Source organism: Mycteria americana, chromosome Z (assembly GCF_035582795.1).
Source record: "Mycteria americana isolate JAX WOST 10 ecotype Jacksonville Zoo and Gardens chromosome Z, USCA_MyAme_1.0, whole genome shotgun sequence".
Taxonomy (NCBI): Eukaryota; Metazoa; Chordata; class Aves; order Ciconiiformes; family Ciconiidae; genus Mycteria; species Mycteria americana.
In genome coordinates this window covers 19,022,921-19,039,665 of record NC_134396.1, presented here as the reverse complement: position 1 = coordinate 19,039,665, position 16,745 = coordinate 19,022,921, and the positions used below count along the sequence as shown (strand labels likewise).

General features: G+C 36.1%; 1 protein-coding gene across 9 annotated transcripts in view; it reads right to left on the bottom strand.

The window, feature by feature from the left end:
• Positions 1-4,869: 4,869 nt before the first annotated feature.
• AP3B1 (adaptor related protein complex 3 subunit beta 1) overlaps positions 4,870-16,745 on the bottom strand; it is a 174,699-nt gene continuing 162,823 nt past the window's right edge. For all 9 annotated transcript variants that reach the window (XM_075526422.1, XM_075526419.1, XM_075526418.1 and 6 more), the window contains one exon: positions 4,870-5,622. In XM_075526422.1, coding sequence (XP_075382537.1) covers positions 5,469-5,622 — 154 coding nt within the window. In that variant the 3' untranslated portion in view covers positions 4,870-5,468. The remainder of the gene's footprint in view (positions 5,623-16,745) is intronic.

The window sequence follows — 16,745 nt, the reverse complement described above, 5'->3', positions numbered from 1 at the left end:
AGGCCTCAACTCGCCAGGTGCCTGTAGCTACCGCTTCCTGCCAGCCTCCCTGGCTGCCTAGGCCTCAAGGCCCTGTGAACACAGACAGCCGGTGGCACAGAGGTGACGAGGGACAGCTATTTTGGTCAGATGTGATGTGTTGCAGAAGGAGACGAGCCGACACTGCCTCTGCCAAGGCTTCTGCCCTCCCTGTGATCCCTTGCCCACTCTGCTCCAGCTGCCGGACTCGGGGTGCTGCTGTGAGCCTGCGCTGGTGGGTGTCCCACGGTCCAAGACAAGTCAGAAGCTCTGCAGGGTGGCTGGAAGCAAGAAGGTGCTCCCTCACTTTTACTGGCCATCTCCCTCACCCACCTGCCATTTGCCATGGCAAGCAGCTGAATGGCTGCCAGTCATGGCTGGTACAAGCAGAGGCCTTTCACCACCTCTCCACCACCTGTCCAGAGTCCACCAGCATTTTTACAGGGCGGAAGGGTGAGAAAGACCCGAGCACACCAACAGCTCTTTGCTCTTTCTTGAAGGAGCAGGGTGACTTAACTGTTTTTGCAAGGCTTAGCCTAAATCCCTCCCATCAAGGAGAAAAATCAGGTCTGGGTTGAGCCAGAGAGGCACATGGAGATGAGGATGGTGACTCACAACATATATGCTCCATCAGATGGTGCTAAGGGCAGAGTTGCTGTCCCCTTCCCTCTCCCCCAAAAGCCATGCCTGGGAAGGAGGGCAAAGGAGGAGGCAAGTCACCAGGAGCAGGGTGAGAGCAGGCTGGGACCTGGAGAGGACTGGAAAAGCAGTGGTGGAAGCCAGCAAAACTCATTTTTGCCCTCTCTCTTATACGTGCACAATGGGAAAAAGGAGTTTAGAATAACACTATTTGTAAAGATATGTGTGCATGCACCAGAATGTACAGGGATTTAAGTGGACAGGGATTTAAGTGGATCACAGTGGACAGGGATTTAAGTGGAATGCACAGGGATTTAAGTGGATGAGGATTTGGGGCAGTATGGTCACAGCACGGGCTCAGAGTTACCAGCCACTGGAGAGTAGTTCACCTTGTACCTTCTGAAGCAAAACCAGTTAGCTGTGGGACTGGAAATGCAGTGGTGTTCACTATCTCTTTCTCTTCCATACAGGTTCACTGGACTGTGCTATGTAAAGCACAAGAAGTATACTAGATAAGAGGAAAATAACCTGAAGAGAAGCATTGCTTTTATCAGGGTTGTGCACAAAGGCTCCTATCAGCAATGAAACCACCCTATGCAAACACAGCAAAGCCTGGTGTCTGCACCACAAAACATTTACTATAACACATAAGTGTTATAAAAACATGTACTTTACAATAAAACAAACAAAAATATGGGGAAGGAGAGGAAGACAGACAGAAAATGAAGGGAACAAAGTCTGATCCTCATATGCTTGTTTCAGACACACACTGAAAGTCAGATGAGGGTTTAGGAGGATTCAACTTACCTGGACATTGCTTACCAGAATCCTTGTTAGGGCATTTAAGTGCTAAGTTAAAATTAATTCAAGTGTATAAGATATTGTATGCAAAACCAGACAGTTCAGTAACTGAATATTTTAAAAAAAGAATTACTATTAATTATGGTAACGGACCATTGCAAAACAAAGTGTGCAAAAGAATTTCATCCTATCACCAAATACCAGGAATTAGCCTAGGCCTCAGATCAAGAGGATTTAGAGCCCTTATGTTTTTTTGTATCCTATACAATACATATCTATATATTCCTTTGCTAATGTACATTTCCAGTTTTGTTCTGCTTTTAGTCAACATCATATTATCTTGTGACAGCGGATGACCAGAGCTTAAGTACATGTTATGTTTAAAAGCAGGGGGAAAAAAAAGTTAATTCCTTCCTCCAGTTTACATATATTGCTTTAGAAATGTTACAGAATGCCACCTTGTTCCTGAGTTAGTAGAAAAGATCATCAGGAAAGCCCAATTTATCTTTTCTATGACATTCATTATTTCATATACTGTATGATGTCCCTGCTTTAAAAACACTTTCATTATTTCCACTATCCTTTCACACAGTATTCTATTTATATCTTCCATTATTTTATTCCTAGTTCTAGACCCATTTCTATTTCTGCTATTTTTCTTTAGAAATTAGTTACTAGAATTAAAGCAGGGTATGCAGGAAAAAAAATATATTATCCTTTCATAAAACGTCATAAAATGTGAAAGGAAAATAAGAGGAAAAAAAATTGTTATTTTGACTGTCATGCATCAAGCCTATGTTTATATTCTGCCATCCATAGTAACATAACAACTCTTCCCTGAACCCTATTCTTTCCAAATGGTTTGAGTTATTTTGGAATAACTGCATCTGAAAATTCAGTTATTAAAAAAAAAAAAAAAAAAGGGGAAGAAAAAACCTCTTCCTCTTCACAAGCGGGACTATGTGTGTGTGTGGAAACAACCAGGAAGAAAAGTGTCAATCTCTCACTACGCAGAAACTTTCTCATCTGTTTGCCCTTGTTGCATAATTCTTCAATCCATAATTACCAGCATCAGTTTTAAAGCTTGGACTAGATCACAATAATCTTGGAGTCTCTAAGTTTTACTTACCTTGGGCATGAGTGAATTAGTTAATAAAATTATAACCAAATTTCCTATTTATGATAATATATTTCAGTTTGCAGTTGTTATTGGTTTTCCTATGTTTCTGCAGGTTCCATTGCATTTGAACTCTTCATAATTTAAGTAATTAACCCTCACCTCCTGCTCCCTAAACCAGACCTCGACACAATTCCCTAACCATCTTGGCAAAACCCACCTTACCAGCCCCACAATACTATGCTTTAGCCTTGCTCCCGTGTCCCAAGTCGCACATGCAGGTACATTCTAAGGCTGCCCAGGTCTAGGTTCTTGCTGAAGCCGGGTGGTTCTCAGTGCGCAGCTCCTAATTGAAACGCCTGCCCATAGAGGTAGGAGGTGCTGCTACCTGGTACAAGCAAATCACTCTAAAGTGAATTCTAGACTGCAATTTAGACTAGTCATCTACTTTGTATCCTAATAACCTTTAATATGCCTCTATAAATGCTGAAAAGTATGGAAGAAGGTGAATAAAAATGATATATAGCAAAACCAAGAAACTATTGTTAACTACTGCTAATTGGCTGAATTATGACTGAGTGCAACTTCCACTATTAATGTAAGACATGTACATGTGCTCATGTTTAGGTTCCTGAAGAGCTGAGCTTTATTGCATGCAGAGATATTTTACTATTTAAATATCTGTCTTTAAAGAAAGCTTCTCCCCAAGTTACTGTTTGGGGAAGGCAGCATAAATTTTCAAATCACACTGTCAGTCCAGATACCTGTATCAAGAGTTATTGAACCACTGGACCAAGTCACGATATGCTGAAAAATGTAAATTAATACCAGAAACTCCCCAAATATCCTTACTATACACATGTTTCTGGGCTTCACTATTAAACTGTAAAGAGTGTTCTAGGGAGGCAGAAATCACTCAGCAACCTGTATGACTTACATAGCATTAATATGCTTTCCTTTAATTTATACTGTGGTACAAGAAACAATTCTTGTTTGTTTTCTCCTTTACAAACATGGCTGAAGGTTTTGCAGCTCACTCTTTTCTCAGGAAGCATGGTTCTGCACCTTTCCGCCACCACCTTCTCACTAAGTCTTAACATCAAATACCATCTAGACCAATCTGCATTTTCTCTGGGATGATGGTATTTTCTACAGTGAATAATTTTTCATCTCTTTGAATAACTTTTAGATCACACTTGAAAACTGTAAGTCAAGAAAAAACTTATTGCAGGATTAGGACTTCAGAAAATAATGTAAATGTTGATTTAAAACATGTACATTTCTGTTGAGGGCGTAAGATTCTTGTTCCTTTGTCTGAAATCACCAGTATATTTTGGGTGCTAGCAAAACCTAGAACTACATTTCTTACAGAAGTGCAACTTAAAATACTTAAAAAAAAAAAATCAAACCCTCTTTAGAATTTGCCAATAAACTCTGGTACACATTGAAGCTACCTTTTAGTTCTACCAAATTTTAGCAGAAAATTTTAGAAGAATTTTCCAGTGTACAGTAACGCAACATTTCTGATGAAGCGATATTTCATATCATCCAGAAAGCTAAACCAAAACAGCACCACTTAGCATCAAAGGACCATGCAAGGGTCCTGGTTACAGAGCAAGGGTGCAGTTACCCAAATATCTTCTCCGCATCATGAAAACATCTGTAGCAGAGCCATAAGCTACTAGGAAAAGCCATGTTGGAAGTGAGGAGAACTGATATGAAATAAGAAAGCTCAGCATTTTCAGTCCTACCATATAACCAGGACATGAAGGGAAGGTCAAAATCAGTGACACCCAGGCTATAAGCAGAAAACTGGGTGCAACAAAGGTTGCACGGCTGTTGGTCTTCTCAGCCCTATTTCAGTAGGTATGGCTATGAATTCTCTTTGCCTCAAGCCCCGGTTTATGCACAGGTGGGAGACATCTTAATCTCAGTTTACAATACAAATTTGAAGCAAAGATCTGAATAACTTATTGTTAGATGACTGTATTTGCCACAATAGACTAATAATCAGTATTTCACATAACACTGATTTCTAATAATTCAATCAGTATTTTATGAATGGGCCAATTTGAAAATAGGCAGTTACTGGCTTTGTTTATTAACAAAAATGTAACTGCACAGCAGAAAATTACAATAGGAACACAAACACTGGCTACTTTCACAAGAACAGTTTGCTGATGCATATGTAGTGTCCAACCTTGTTCGTATTTACTTTAATTAACCAGTTATATACAATACTGGCGATCATCATTATAAGTTCTCTACCAAAACAAGAAAGAGGGAGCCTCTGCTCATAGCACTACTTTATTGGCATCTTAACAGAAATATTTGAGAAAATGGCAGTAGGTGGGAACAATGTTCTTAATAGACGAGTTCAGGTTTACAAGCATTTCCAGAAAGCAAACACCATTTTGCTGTACCTATTGTATTTTTACACTTATGCAACAAAACCTCTCTGAACCACGTAGTAGTTGTGTATGTTGCTGTAGCCTATCTGCCATTTTAACTCACTTTTCAAGCAGTGTGATTTCCCTTGAACTTTATTATCTAGTATTTGTCCACTATAGTGGGGAAAACCGACGGAAGAAAGGTAGCGGGGGAAGGGAGCCGAGAGGGAAGGACTAGTGTAGAACAAATGGGGAATACATTTAAAAGCGCAGATAACTGACAGTAAAATATATGTTCTTTGGTTAGCAAGCAGAAAAAAAGGAAAGCACTTGCATACATGATAGATACGCACTAGCATTCTAAAGCAGAAGACAAGAATGTCAAGAGTGTATTCTTCCCCCACTGCCAGATGGAAGGGCTATTATTATAAATGAAAGGCAGCAGTAGTGGATGCCAGGCACTTTTGTTGTGTGCCAGATTCTGAAGTCCAGATGTAAGCAGGTTACCCCTGGGACAGGACAGGCTTCAGCTCCCGCAGCAGAACAGAACCAATCACAGTTTTCTCGGTGTTTATGATGAGCTGTGCTGTAGAGCTTTCCTTCAGCTCCACTGTGACTAGCATCAGTGACCCACTGTGCACAGTCTTAGCTGCAAACCTGGAGGAGGAAAGAAAAATAAAAAATAAAAAATAAAAATCACTGAGGATCTTAAGGTCAAAGACTGCTAATATTTCTTTCTGCAAAAGTTAAATGAGCTCAAATATAATAAAATGTCTCCAATTTCACTAATGCATTTCAGGGGATAAACCACAAAAACCTCCATAAATTCTTCAGAAAGAACTTGTTCAGCATTGTGTAAATATTTTTGCATTTAAGAAGGACAAAAAAGTATCATGCAAAGTTGTGTACTTAATAGTGCAAACAATAAAATCTATTTACATAAATTTTTATGTAAATTCTGATTCTTCAGTTCATCTACAATACTCAAGAACTATTTTAGTGGACACTGGCAACTTGAATTCAGCTGTATGGAGTTTTCCATGGATAACTATCATTATTTGGTGCCCCAAAGAAAATGCAACTATACTAAATGTAGTAGAACACTTCCAAAAAGCCAAACTGTCGTACTTTCAGAGAAGTGAATCCTCCTGCCATCTTGGGAATTAATTTAATTCAAACTAAAAATATTTGAAGTTATAAACATCCAACATGATCATTTGAAATGATGGTAACAGCAAGACACCAAATCATCCCACCTGTTAATTTATCTCCAGAATATTTAATCATTAAAATGTGGCCAATATTTCTAAATATTTTATAATTATTAAAAACCCTACAAAGCAAATAAACCCCCCTCTCCAACCAACCAGATAAACAAAAGTTAGGAGTAATGCACCATTACTAAATTCCAAGACATGAAGAACCCACTAATTACATGGAATTAAAAGCAAAACTAGCCTTTTAAGCTCCACAATTGACTGAAAAGCCATTTTAGGCACAATGAACTTCTGTCAATCCTGTTAATTCATTCTGCATGCACAGCCAGGCCCAAGAGATGGGAAGGAAGAGGATGGCTACAGAAGAGTATGGCAACAGCCTCGTCTTCCATCTTCCACAAGGAGCACACCATGCTTTTTTTTGCCTTTTTTTTTTCTTTTTTTCCCCTTGGTTACTCGACAACAACAAAGTTGCTGCACATGGGCTTTTGAAAACACTAACAAGTGTAGAGCAGGTCTGTGACCCAGTCTGACCCCACTTTGCAGGGCCAATCTCCTCTCCTCTTTCTGAATGACACGTGTCTGAATCAGAGCCATCTGCCTCAATTTGTGCAACATCTTCAGCCACAATAGGACCCAGTTAGCCCTGACAACAGCTCACAATAGAGAAAAATCAAACTGCTGGGCTGACAGCACGCTGTCGGCTATTCAAGAGCAAACCAACTGGTCAGTGTCTCATGTCTGACAATTAGCATGGACCTCGCAAAGCGCCTACCCAAGCCCTTGGGGATCTGTTTAATTACCATCAACATAAAGGAGGGAGTTTATCAGGAGATACTCAAAAAACTTCACTCCAGACTTAATTAAAATATTAGCCACTTAGGCAGGAAGCAGGTTCTCTTTAAACGAGAAGTAATTTCTGCCTTTTTTCTTTTTAAACTAAGCATATCAAAATCTCATAACACATTATACTAATTAAGGAAACACGGGGCACTTCTCTAATGTCACCCATCACAGGTCAATCTATTTCTTTTGTCCGGATTATAGATACATTCAAAGACCTCTCCCTTTAATAGGAGGTTCTAAAACAACATTACTACTATAAAAATTAGCTACTTAGCTAGTTATAGCAATGATTTCATCTATTTGCACTGCAATGTAGAAGATCACTATTTCTCTTGTTGATTTTGACAGGGGGATAATTATAGAAACAATAGTCTTATTAGTCACTTTATTTACTTAACAGTTATGTCTTGGGACAACACAGAAGCAGATTATGTCTGAGTATGCACATAAATAGGTTGGTAGTTGGCACTCCTGCTGTGTTTCATAGCCCCGAGGCTTGATTTTACCCTCTTTTATTAAAACCTGAAAGTGATACAAAGTCAGTTCTGCGAAAGCCAAGGCGGCCCAAAGCATCAGCGATGAGTTTTGCACTGGTATTTTTACATGTGGATTTGCAAAATCACATAGGGGATTAACAGTATTTTTGCACACCTCTGAACAAAACACGTAAAATCAATAAAATGTGAGTTTGTATGTGGTTTGCAAGACACAAAGGGTCTGATACTCCAATAATTTTACACGAAGTGTTAGTATGCATAACTAGCAGTGGCTAATTGGTCTGTATCAATGGTCACTGGTCTGGAATCGCTTAGTGAAAAAAGGATTGGAACGGAACAGGATGACTTATTTCACCATTAAAAAAAGGTGTATAGAAGAACAACCACACAATGGGTTTACCACTGCTTTTGAACTTTGGAAAACAAAATCTGCTCCTTAAAGTAGGGAAGATAATTCTGTTTCTAAACAGACTTATAACATATATATGCTTATACGATCTTTGAAACTGAATACAGTTATAAAAGGATGAAGCAGTTGGTTAGAAGACACTATCAGTAAAACTGATTTGCTAATTATTTAGGTGTTTTAAATATACTGTCATTGAAGGTTTGGGTAATAGCTGTTTTTTCAACTAAGTACATATTATTGCATTTATATGCTTACCCTTATCATAAGCCCACGTGGATTTTCCAAAAGGTGTGTTGTGCTCAACTAGTTAGACCAAAAAGCCATTACAAAAATCTTTCAGCAGCAAAAATTAATCACTTTCTATAGTAGGTATTTATTCTTTGTGAGAAACTTTTATTTTCCCCACAAGGTCAGTAATTATTTTTTACTTTTTCTGAAAGTTGATACTGCCTTAAAGGTTAGAATTTGAATACAAAAAAATTGGAAAAAAGATATTAAAAACAATCAGAATTCATAGACTGAAATAAGCCTTGGAAATTGCACTATAGTACATTAAACTCTAGCTTGTAAATTGGTTGTTTGTAGGTCCAAAATAAATAATTTGTCCTATGGACAACTCTTAACATAAGACATTATAATATTAGCATGGTTCTGTTGCAACAAAGGATGCATCAGTGAATATGAAAAAAAAGAAAGTAAATGAGAATACCATTCAGAAAACAGAACCAAATATTTACTAATAGTTTCAAGATGTCTGTTTCTGCTATACTGCAGTTATTTTCTAGTTTTCTTTCTGTGATAATATTAATTCTAAAACTGATTTCACATCATTAAAAATATTCAGTAAGATTTGCAGCTGTTAAGACTTTTCCCATTTAAAAAAATTAAGACAGATTAGAAACATAACAATGTGAGATATATTTGCATATTCTGAGTTTTTCCCAAATATTTTTTTTCTTGAAAAAGAATGTTAAATATTCTGAGGCTATGTGACATGGAAAAAAAAGAGAAGGAGTTCATAGATTGTTTTTACATAAATATAGTACCTGTCAGTAGGTAAGGAAATACATATTAAGAATGAAATACCAAATCAACATCAATAAAGTACTGTATATTTTTAGAAAGTCGTTCAGCCTTTCAAGAGTTAAAAATCAAGTACATATTCTTGGTGACTTTCCATGAAAATAATATTTGTTAATGATTATCACACAAAAATATTTGATTTATACTTGATATAAAGGGAAAACACAGAGTATCAGATACTACAATGTGACAGCATTTGCCATATACTGGCTTTGTAATGATGACTAGCTTAACTACAGACTAGCAGTTATTTTCCCTTTATTTGTAGACAGAAGATAGCTACAATATACAGGAGAGGCATTTTATGGGGAAAGGTTATGAAAATTCCATGCCAGTGAATACACAGAAACGGAGTAACTCACTCAAATCTGCTCTTTAAAATTAAACATTTGAGAAAGTAAATTTACACCTGAACAATCACTATCGGACATTTGTTTACAGCAGAGCAGGGTTTGTTATGCATAATTCAACAGCACTAAAACATACATTCTCTCCTGTCAGGCGCTCTTCTTCCTGATTTTTCTGTTCAAGCTAAATTTTCTCCTTTTTCTGTTCTGCTGCTTACCAGAAACAGTGACAATGGCCCATGGAGGCTAAAACTTTTTTTTCTCCGCCCTTTCTTTAAATCTTGTACATGAAGCCTTCAATTACTGCCTGCTGAAGCAGACAGAATCCTATTAGTAAGAAAGACGATCAGAAGATGCAATGCCCTGCCCTAGCTGTAGAAAAATAATTAGTCCAAAGTTGACAAATGTGTAATCAAGTTATGCAATGAATATATTCAAAGGGGAAAAAAATACTGCTGTGAATTAGTCTTCAATTTGTAAATATAAGAATAAACAACTACGAATTACCTTCCAGTGTATCAATTGGACAACAAAAATATTTATAGTTTCAGTACTCTGAATCTTCACCTTACTCTGATAAATTCTATCTATGTACAGGTTTGACTTTACAATTAACATTTAATCTAAAAATTGGCTAAGTTATGAATTACTTGTATTCATTCTCTGAGTAAGCCTTAGAACATGAAAAAGAAGTATTCAGAAGAGCATTACTATGTATTAGTTCTGACCTGGGGATAGAGTAAGCTTAATACTAAAACATAAGCAGAAATATACTTACAAAAAGAAGGATCTTTTTCTTAACCTGGTGATTTTAACCTCTCAGAAAAAAAACCTTGTTTAACACAGGTTATTAATAATAAAATTTGATTAATATTTACCTTAAAAATAATATTATGATAATTTGACATTTTCTTTTTTCCAGTACATTTAATGCTATTTTAACACAATCTTAGAATAATTGTTCAAAATACCTAATTCATTACCATAATGTAATTATTTCCGATATTAACTATTTTTGGGTTTAATAAAATCATAAAACTGTAAAATAAATTGCAATCAATTCTGTGCTATATTTTTTACCATTTTTAGTTCTATTGCCAAAATAGCTTTTGAGCTTGTCCTCAGTTGCCAGTGAGCAGTTGCACTGTACCTCTAACAAAAATGCAGGAATGCAAATGAGTCTTCTGAATTTATTGTCCAATACATAGCACTACTCCACACATTCAAAAAGATGCTGCATGAACTTTTTATCATCCTCCAAATTTACCTTTAGTTCAAAAACTTCAGCATTTTTATATGTAGGTATTTATGGCTCCTCCCCAAAACTTCAATAAGCTAAAAGCTTGAATCAAAATATTTGGTCCTCACACCTAGAAAATTATAATAGTACTCCTCAATCTATTTTATTTTCTCATCTAGTCTATTATTTCTATTTTTCTTAAAGAATCAGGCACTTAATATGATAAGTATTTGAGAATTACATACAGTCTGTTTTTAAAACAGGCTATAAATTTTAATTTGCAGAAAAATTATTTAATTCCAAGAAAGTAAGTTACCTTACAGAAATATATTAAAACATTAAACTTGCTCAGAGATCTTTCAAATTCAAGATATTCTTCCGTTCGGTTAGTTTTTTAAGTGTTAAATGTCCTCTGTTTAAACTACTGGCTCAGAAGGTTCCTGTTTGTTTTTCAAAGAAAATGCTGCACATATTTTTCACTTTACAGCATTCAGATACAAAAGCAGTGCTGTCCTCTAGTGGACAGCAAATAAGCTAGGCTAGAACAATCTATTTTGATTAACCTTATATCTAAAATGACTCACTCATATACTTTTAATGTTAAGCTCAAATTTAATTTCTTCAAGTTATTTTTAAATTTTGCAATCCACATGCAAGCTCCTTAAATACAATAATACATTTAAAATGTTAAGGGCCTTAAAATGATGTTGTAGAAAGGCATTCTCTTGATCAAGTATTTTGTACCAGTTAATCAAAACCTTCATATGCTGATAATACATGGAAACTGTATTAATACACACAGGGCCCTTTTGTTAGCAGGGAGAAAATGCCAAGGTTTTGGAACATTAGGATTTGATTAAGAAATTAAGGAATATCTAGTAGAAACTACTGAATGCGTTCTTTCATATTTTAAAATTTCAGTTTTCATTTTCTCTAGGAATAAAAATATTTACCTAAGAATAATGACTAAACAGAAAGGCTTCTAGTCCTGGCTGACAAAAGAAATACAAATGGTTAGCCTAGCTGGGCTTTTTTTTTTTAAAGCTAGAATTACTTCTATCATAAATCACGAAAACATTAAGAGTTTACAACTTTTGGCTACAATGAAGGCTGAAATACCGTGGACGTGGATATACTATTCCATCTAAAATTCTGTCTCCTACAGGTAAAGGCTACCAGAGAAACTGTTTTGCCTAGGGTATTTAGCTCTCTAATTAATTCCTACTTGAGAAATTAGGAAGCAAAATCAAGGCTGCATGTCTATTACAAGTTTATTTACTCAGCTACCCATTGCAGCTCTCTAGAAGAGTAGAAAAAGATGACTGAGCCCCACAGCTAAGGAACCACAGAAGCAGAACAGTCCACATAACTGCGTCAAAGGATCTAATGCCAGAGGTAGATTTCACTTCATTTGAGCTCTCTGACAGGCCAATTGCTTAGTAAAAAATCTTAGGAAAGATTTCTGTGTACACACAGAGCAGAAACGGTCTTAAAAATCCAGCAAGACTTTTTTAAAGACCTGTTTGTCAGCTACTGAGAAAGTATGTTTGGATTAAAATGGAATAACTATAAACAATTTATATTTCTCAGAAATTTCTACACTGTGTTTATCCTCAATAGATGGGTGATAGCCCTTCCTTTCTGACATGCTGGAAGCAGATGCAGTTGTTAGTTATGGTAAGCTGATAGGGTCTGATCACCAACTTTCTGCCTGAGAATTCTTCCAAATTTAGTACAAATTGGAAGATGACATACACAGATAAATTTTCCAGGTGGACCCTTTAAATGGGGTTTTGTTCAATACAAACCTACCTACATACGCGCACAAGTGCATTCCTTTTCTCCCCACATTAAGTGTTGCTCGATTAAAAAGATGTGGGGAGGATAACTGATTATTAAGCACGCCATTCTCTGATAATCAAAATTGTCTGTAAACAAAACCCTTTTTCCTTTGAGAATCAGTCTGCCAATATACTATAAATGGGACATGACAGGTTGCAAAATGATAAAAAGGGGTGAATACAACCAGACTGTCAGACTGATGCATGGGGTGGGGAATAAAGGCTAGTGAAAAACAAGTGTTGATCCTTGGATTTCTGTTTTTTTAAGCATTTTATGCAAGTTTCTATATTGGGTCTAGTTGCTTTCACATTCTTCAGGATTCCAATGCTCATCCATTGCAGTGTGCTTACTGTCATATTACATGATTTACACAGTATGTTTTTGATTTTGCTAAAGGATAATAATGCAAGCCTCCAAAAGACCAGGGGAAGGTATTTTACATCTTGTTCAATATTTGCTTATTTACAAAATCACATAGGTCATGGGTACGCTAAACAATGATGTACTACACCCAGCAAGCTCTGAACAAACTGGCATATCTATATGGTGCAGTCAAGCGTCCTTAAAAATATAGGCCCCAGAAGCAGCATAGTCACTGCATGCAGTGCTGTGCTTGGGCTAGTTAGACCTACCCCAGCAATGAGCAGAAGTGCTGTTTTATGCTTCTTGTTTAAAAGCTAGCTTGTTTGCTGCTAATTCAGGTGTCTACTATGACAACACGCTAAGAGATGAGAACCCTCCCTCTGCAAGTTCTGGTGATCTCTAGAAATAAGAGATGGCTATTAGAATGACCACTTTCATGACTGTAATGGAGAAAGATATTAAACTTATTATTTCAAAATGTGAAATGGCTGTTCTGAAGCAAATTAAGGCTTCAGTATTGAAAGAAGCTGAGGTTTGATTTTCTCCAAAACCTCAGATTGTCCCATTTTGGGTTGCTGAAATTACAGACTTGACCATCTCAAATTAGAGGACTGAAATTAATGCTGTCATATGTCTGAGAGCGCTGGTCAATGGCTAAGGCCATCCCGATGAAGTGCAGAATAGAGATATGTAGATGACACCATGCTCACTTTCTAACCCAACTATTTCCTTTTACTAATTGTGGATTCCTTCCAAAACACAACAGCAGCAACAGACTAGTTCAATGGACTATTAAATGAGTTGAGGTTGACTAAAATTCATTCTTCATATCCATCCTGATGGGTTCAGGCTTTTATCTGACTGACTGATTGGGCAATGTACAAGTAAATTCTTCAAAAATGAAAAACGTGGAAAAGGTGCTCTACCGTGCATCATTTTGTAGAGCCTCGGTCATTGAGGGAAATAATCTACTAGAATACAATGCATCGCGTTTAAGAAATGCTTCAGGAAGTGGAAGGCAGAGAGGCAGGCAGTTCAAGATGGCCTGATTCTCCATTCCATTACACATTATATTCTGACATCAATGGACTCACACAAGCCCAAAAAAAAGTGAAAGAGTGAAGAAGCAAATCCAGTTCGTCATCCCAGCTCTGAACAGGACCTTTTCTGCTGTATGCTACTGCCAACACATTAAAAGCTTTTGCACCATATTTTGTAGGTAGTGGAAAGAAATGCTTTCTATGTGTACTTCCATTATTTTCTTTCTAAGCCAATTTTGCCTGAAATGCCTCTCCTTCATGCAGAGGGCCTTATGTAACAGTAGACAATATTTTGACAATTTCAAGAGGATCATAAGAGCATTCAAGTCTTTCTAAGATTAAAGTCTGCAACTAGTCTTTTCATTCTATCACCATCTGTTGTCTTTTGCTACATTCAAAGTGAAGAAAATGAAGATTACCTATCCTGGTAGGAGGCTATGGAGCTGAAAATGAATAAAGGAGGAAGAGACCCGTGGAATTTTTAGAATATTCATCTGAGAGGAATAAGCAACACATCTTGAAAGTAACACTAGCATTAAGGGCATTTCTGGATACATAATGCTTGTGTTGGTTAAAAGCAAAATTACTGAAAATCTTGAGTTGAATAGTGCCTTCATCTCATCGCAGTTTGAAATAGAAGAGAACAGCCTAGAATTTATTTTTGATATATAAAGCAATGAATGTTGTTGCCCAAGTAGAGACAGGGATCTGAAGTGATGGCCCACAGAAGAATCAACTTTGAGGGAATAAATGTCCTCAATTATGTATCCTCTTATCTTGAAGATGGAAAAATTCCTGCTAGATTTCCCCCACAGACAACAAACAGGAGACATACTTCAACTGAAAAGTACTTGGTCCCTAAACGTAGTTATTCAGACTGATTTAATTCCCTGCAGGAACAAATACTTTTCTTTCAATGTCTTTGTCTTTAGATATTCAAATGGTGCCCACAGATGTGGTCTGAGTCACAGGGCAGAAGCTTGGTGCCTTAGCTGATTCTTTCTGAAATCACTTTATCAACATGCCTGTGTTCCTCAACCCACAACCTACTTAAAATATTTTTAACAAACAACAGTTCTCAGAACATTGAAAGAGCCATGTATATTGCAACAATTACCCTAATCACTCTTGTGAAAGAATATTTTAAGAAAAATAATACATTTTTTTCTTAAGTTTTCATATTTAAGGAGACATTATATTTCCTGCTCAAAAACCCTCTTTTGAAATGCATTTCACATTCTTGTTTTTAGTAGAAGCCTTTAAAATTGAAATAATGTTTCCCCTTGATAACAAAAGATAAATACATAAAATAGTTAAATCCTATTAAGAACATGAGAATGCACTGTATGCAGCCTTATAAGGCCCAGTAATCTAATAGCTTGTATAAACTCATTTGAAGAGCAGGTAAGTACACTTAAGGAAGTAAAATAGTACAGCAAATTTATTTTGTAAATATATACATAAAAATCTGCACATTTGTGTTCTGATATATATGTAGGCTATTGAGTTCAAAATTTTTGCAGGTATCACTTCAAATAAAACAGGTCAGAAAAGAGAGTTTAAAATAGAACCAACTGTGTTATCTGGCATTTTGTTCTACACTCAGTTAACAGTTAAATTATTACATTTCAAGTAAATGCAAAAATTCAATAGCCATATGGTAAAGACAGAAAAAAATGCATGTAAGAAAGTGTTGCTATACGTGATATGGACTGATATATAGCTGATGGATTTGACAGGTTTACATTTATGTCATTTTTCATTGGTGACTGCATGCTATTCTGTTGATATTTGTTTCAAGTATTTATTTTCAAATCTTCATTATATTTGCCCTAAGTGTTTTTACTGGGTGCAAAAACACAATCCTAAGTAGGGTTATCAATTTAAGGAGCAGTAATTGGGTCCCACCAGCATGACAACATCTTCATCATGAGTGGAAATATGTTTAGACTGAAAAAACCCCACGAAACACGCACCTGTTCATGTCCATCGGATACACTTGTATTAAACTATTCAATTTCATTTTGAACGAGTATATTGCATTACCAGGCAATATAAATTTCTTGGCATTAGCCATCATTAAGTAGTAATACTCAAGTTGGGGATGACCAACTAAGAGGTTAATATAATTCATGCTGCACAGTGCAGAGCGTCAGTTTAAAAATAGTACTACTTTTCCTGTGTAAAAGGGTATGTACTAAACACTTCCCAGAAATGAACTCAAGTAGTCCTCACAGAATAGCATGATGAGCTGAAACAAGTTCTTGTATATAATTTTTTTCCTCAACTACCACTTGCAGTAAAACAAACAAGACAAATGACAACACTATAGAAAAAGAAAAAAAAACTTTTAACATATTTTTATTGAATCCATAACTGCTTTGTCAAGGTAAAAGGTGACTGTTTATTTTATTATCCTGAAATGGTGTATGTGTCACGTAAATAAAACATGGCACACTTCTTGCATCCATGAGATTTTGCAAGTAGAGATTCCATTTTTGTTTACTCTCATGGCAGAGTTTATTTAATCCAAATATATGTATACCTCTTTATATATATATATATATATATATATATATATATATATATATATATATATAAATATTTTAGTAATTTGTTTCAGAATTTTCAAAGTATTCATTATCTAAGCTGTATTTCAAATATTCATTCATCTAAATCTAGGATTTACTTTAATGATAATGTAGTTGTATTTAAAAGATGAACAGGTTCATCACAGTATCAATTAGTTAATGTTCATGTTCCTGTTCTCAGTAAGAACTAGGTGCATTTATGACTACATAGTATCTGTGAACTCCAGTTACTTATGGTGAAGCAAATGAAGGGCTATTTTCTAAATGCTTCTCATTGCTGGGCATTTCTGGTAGGCCATTTAAGT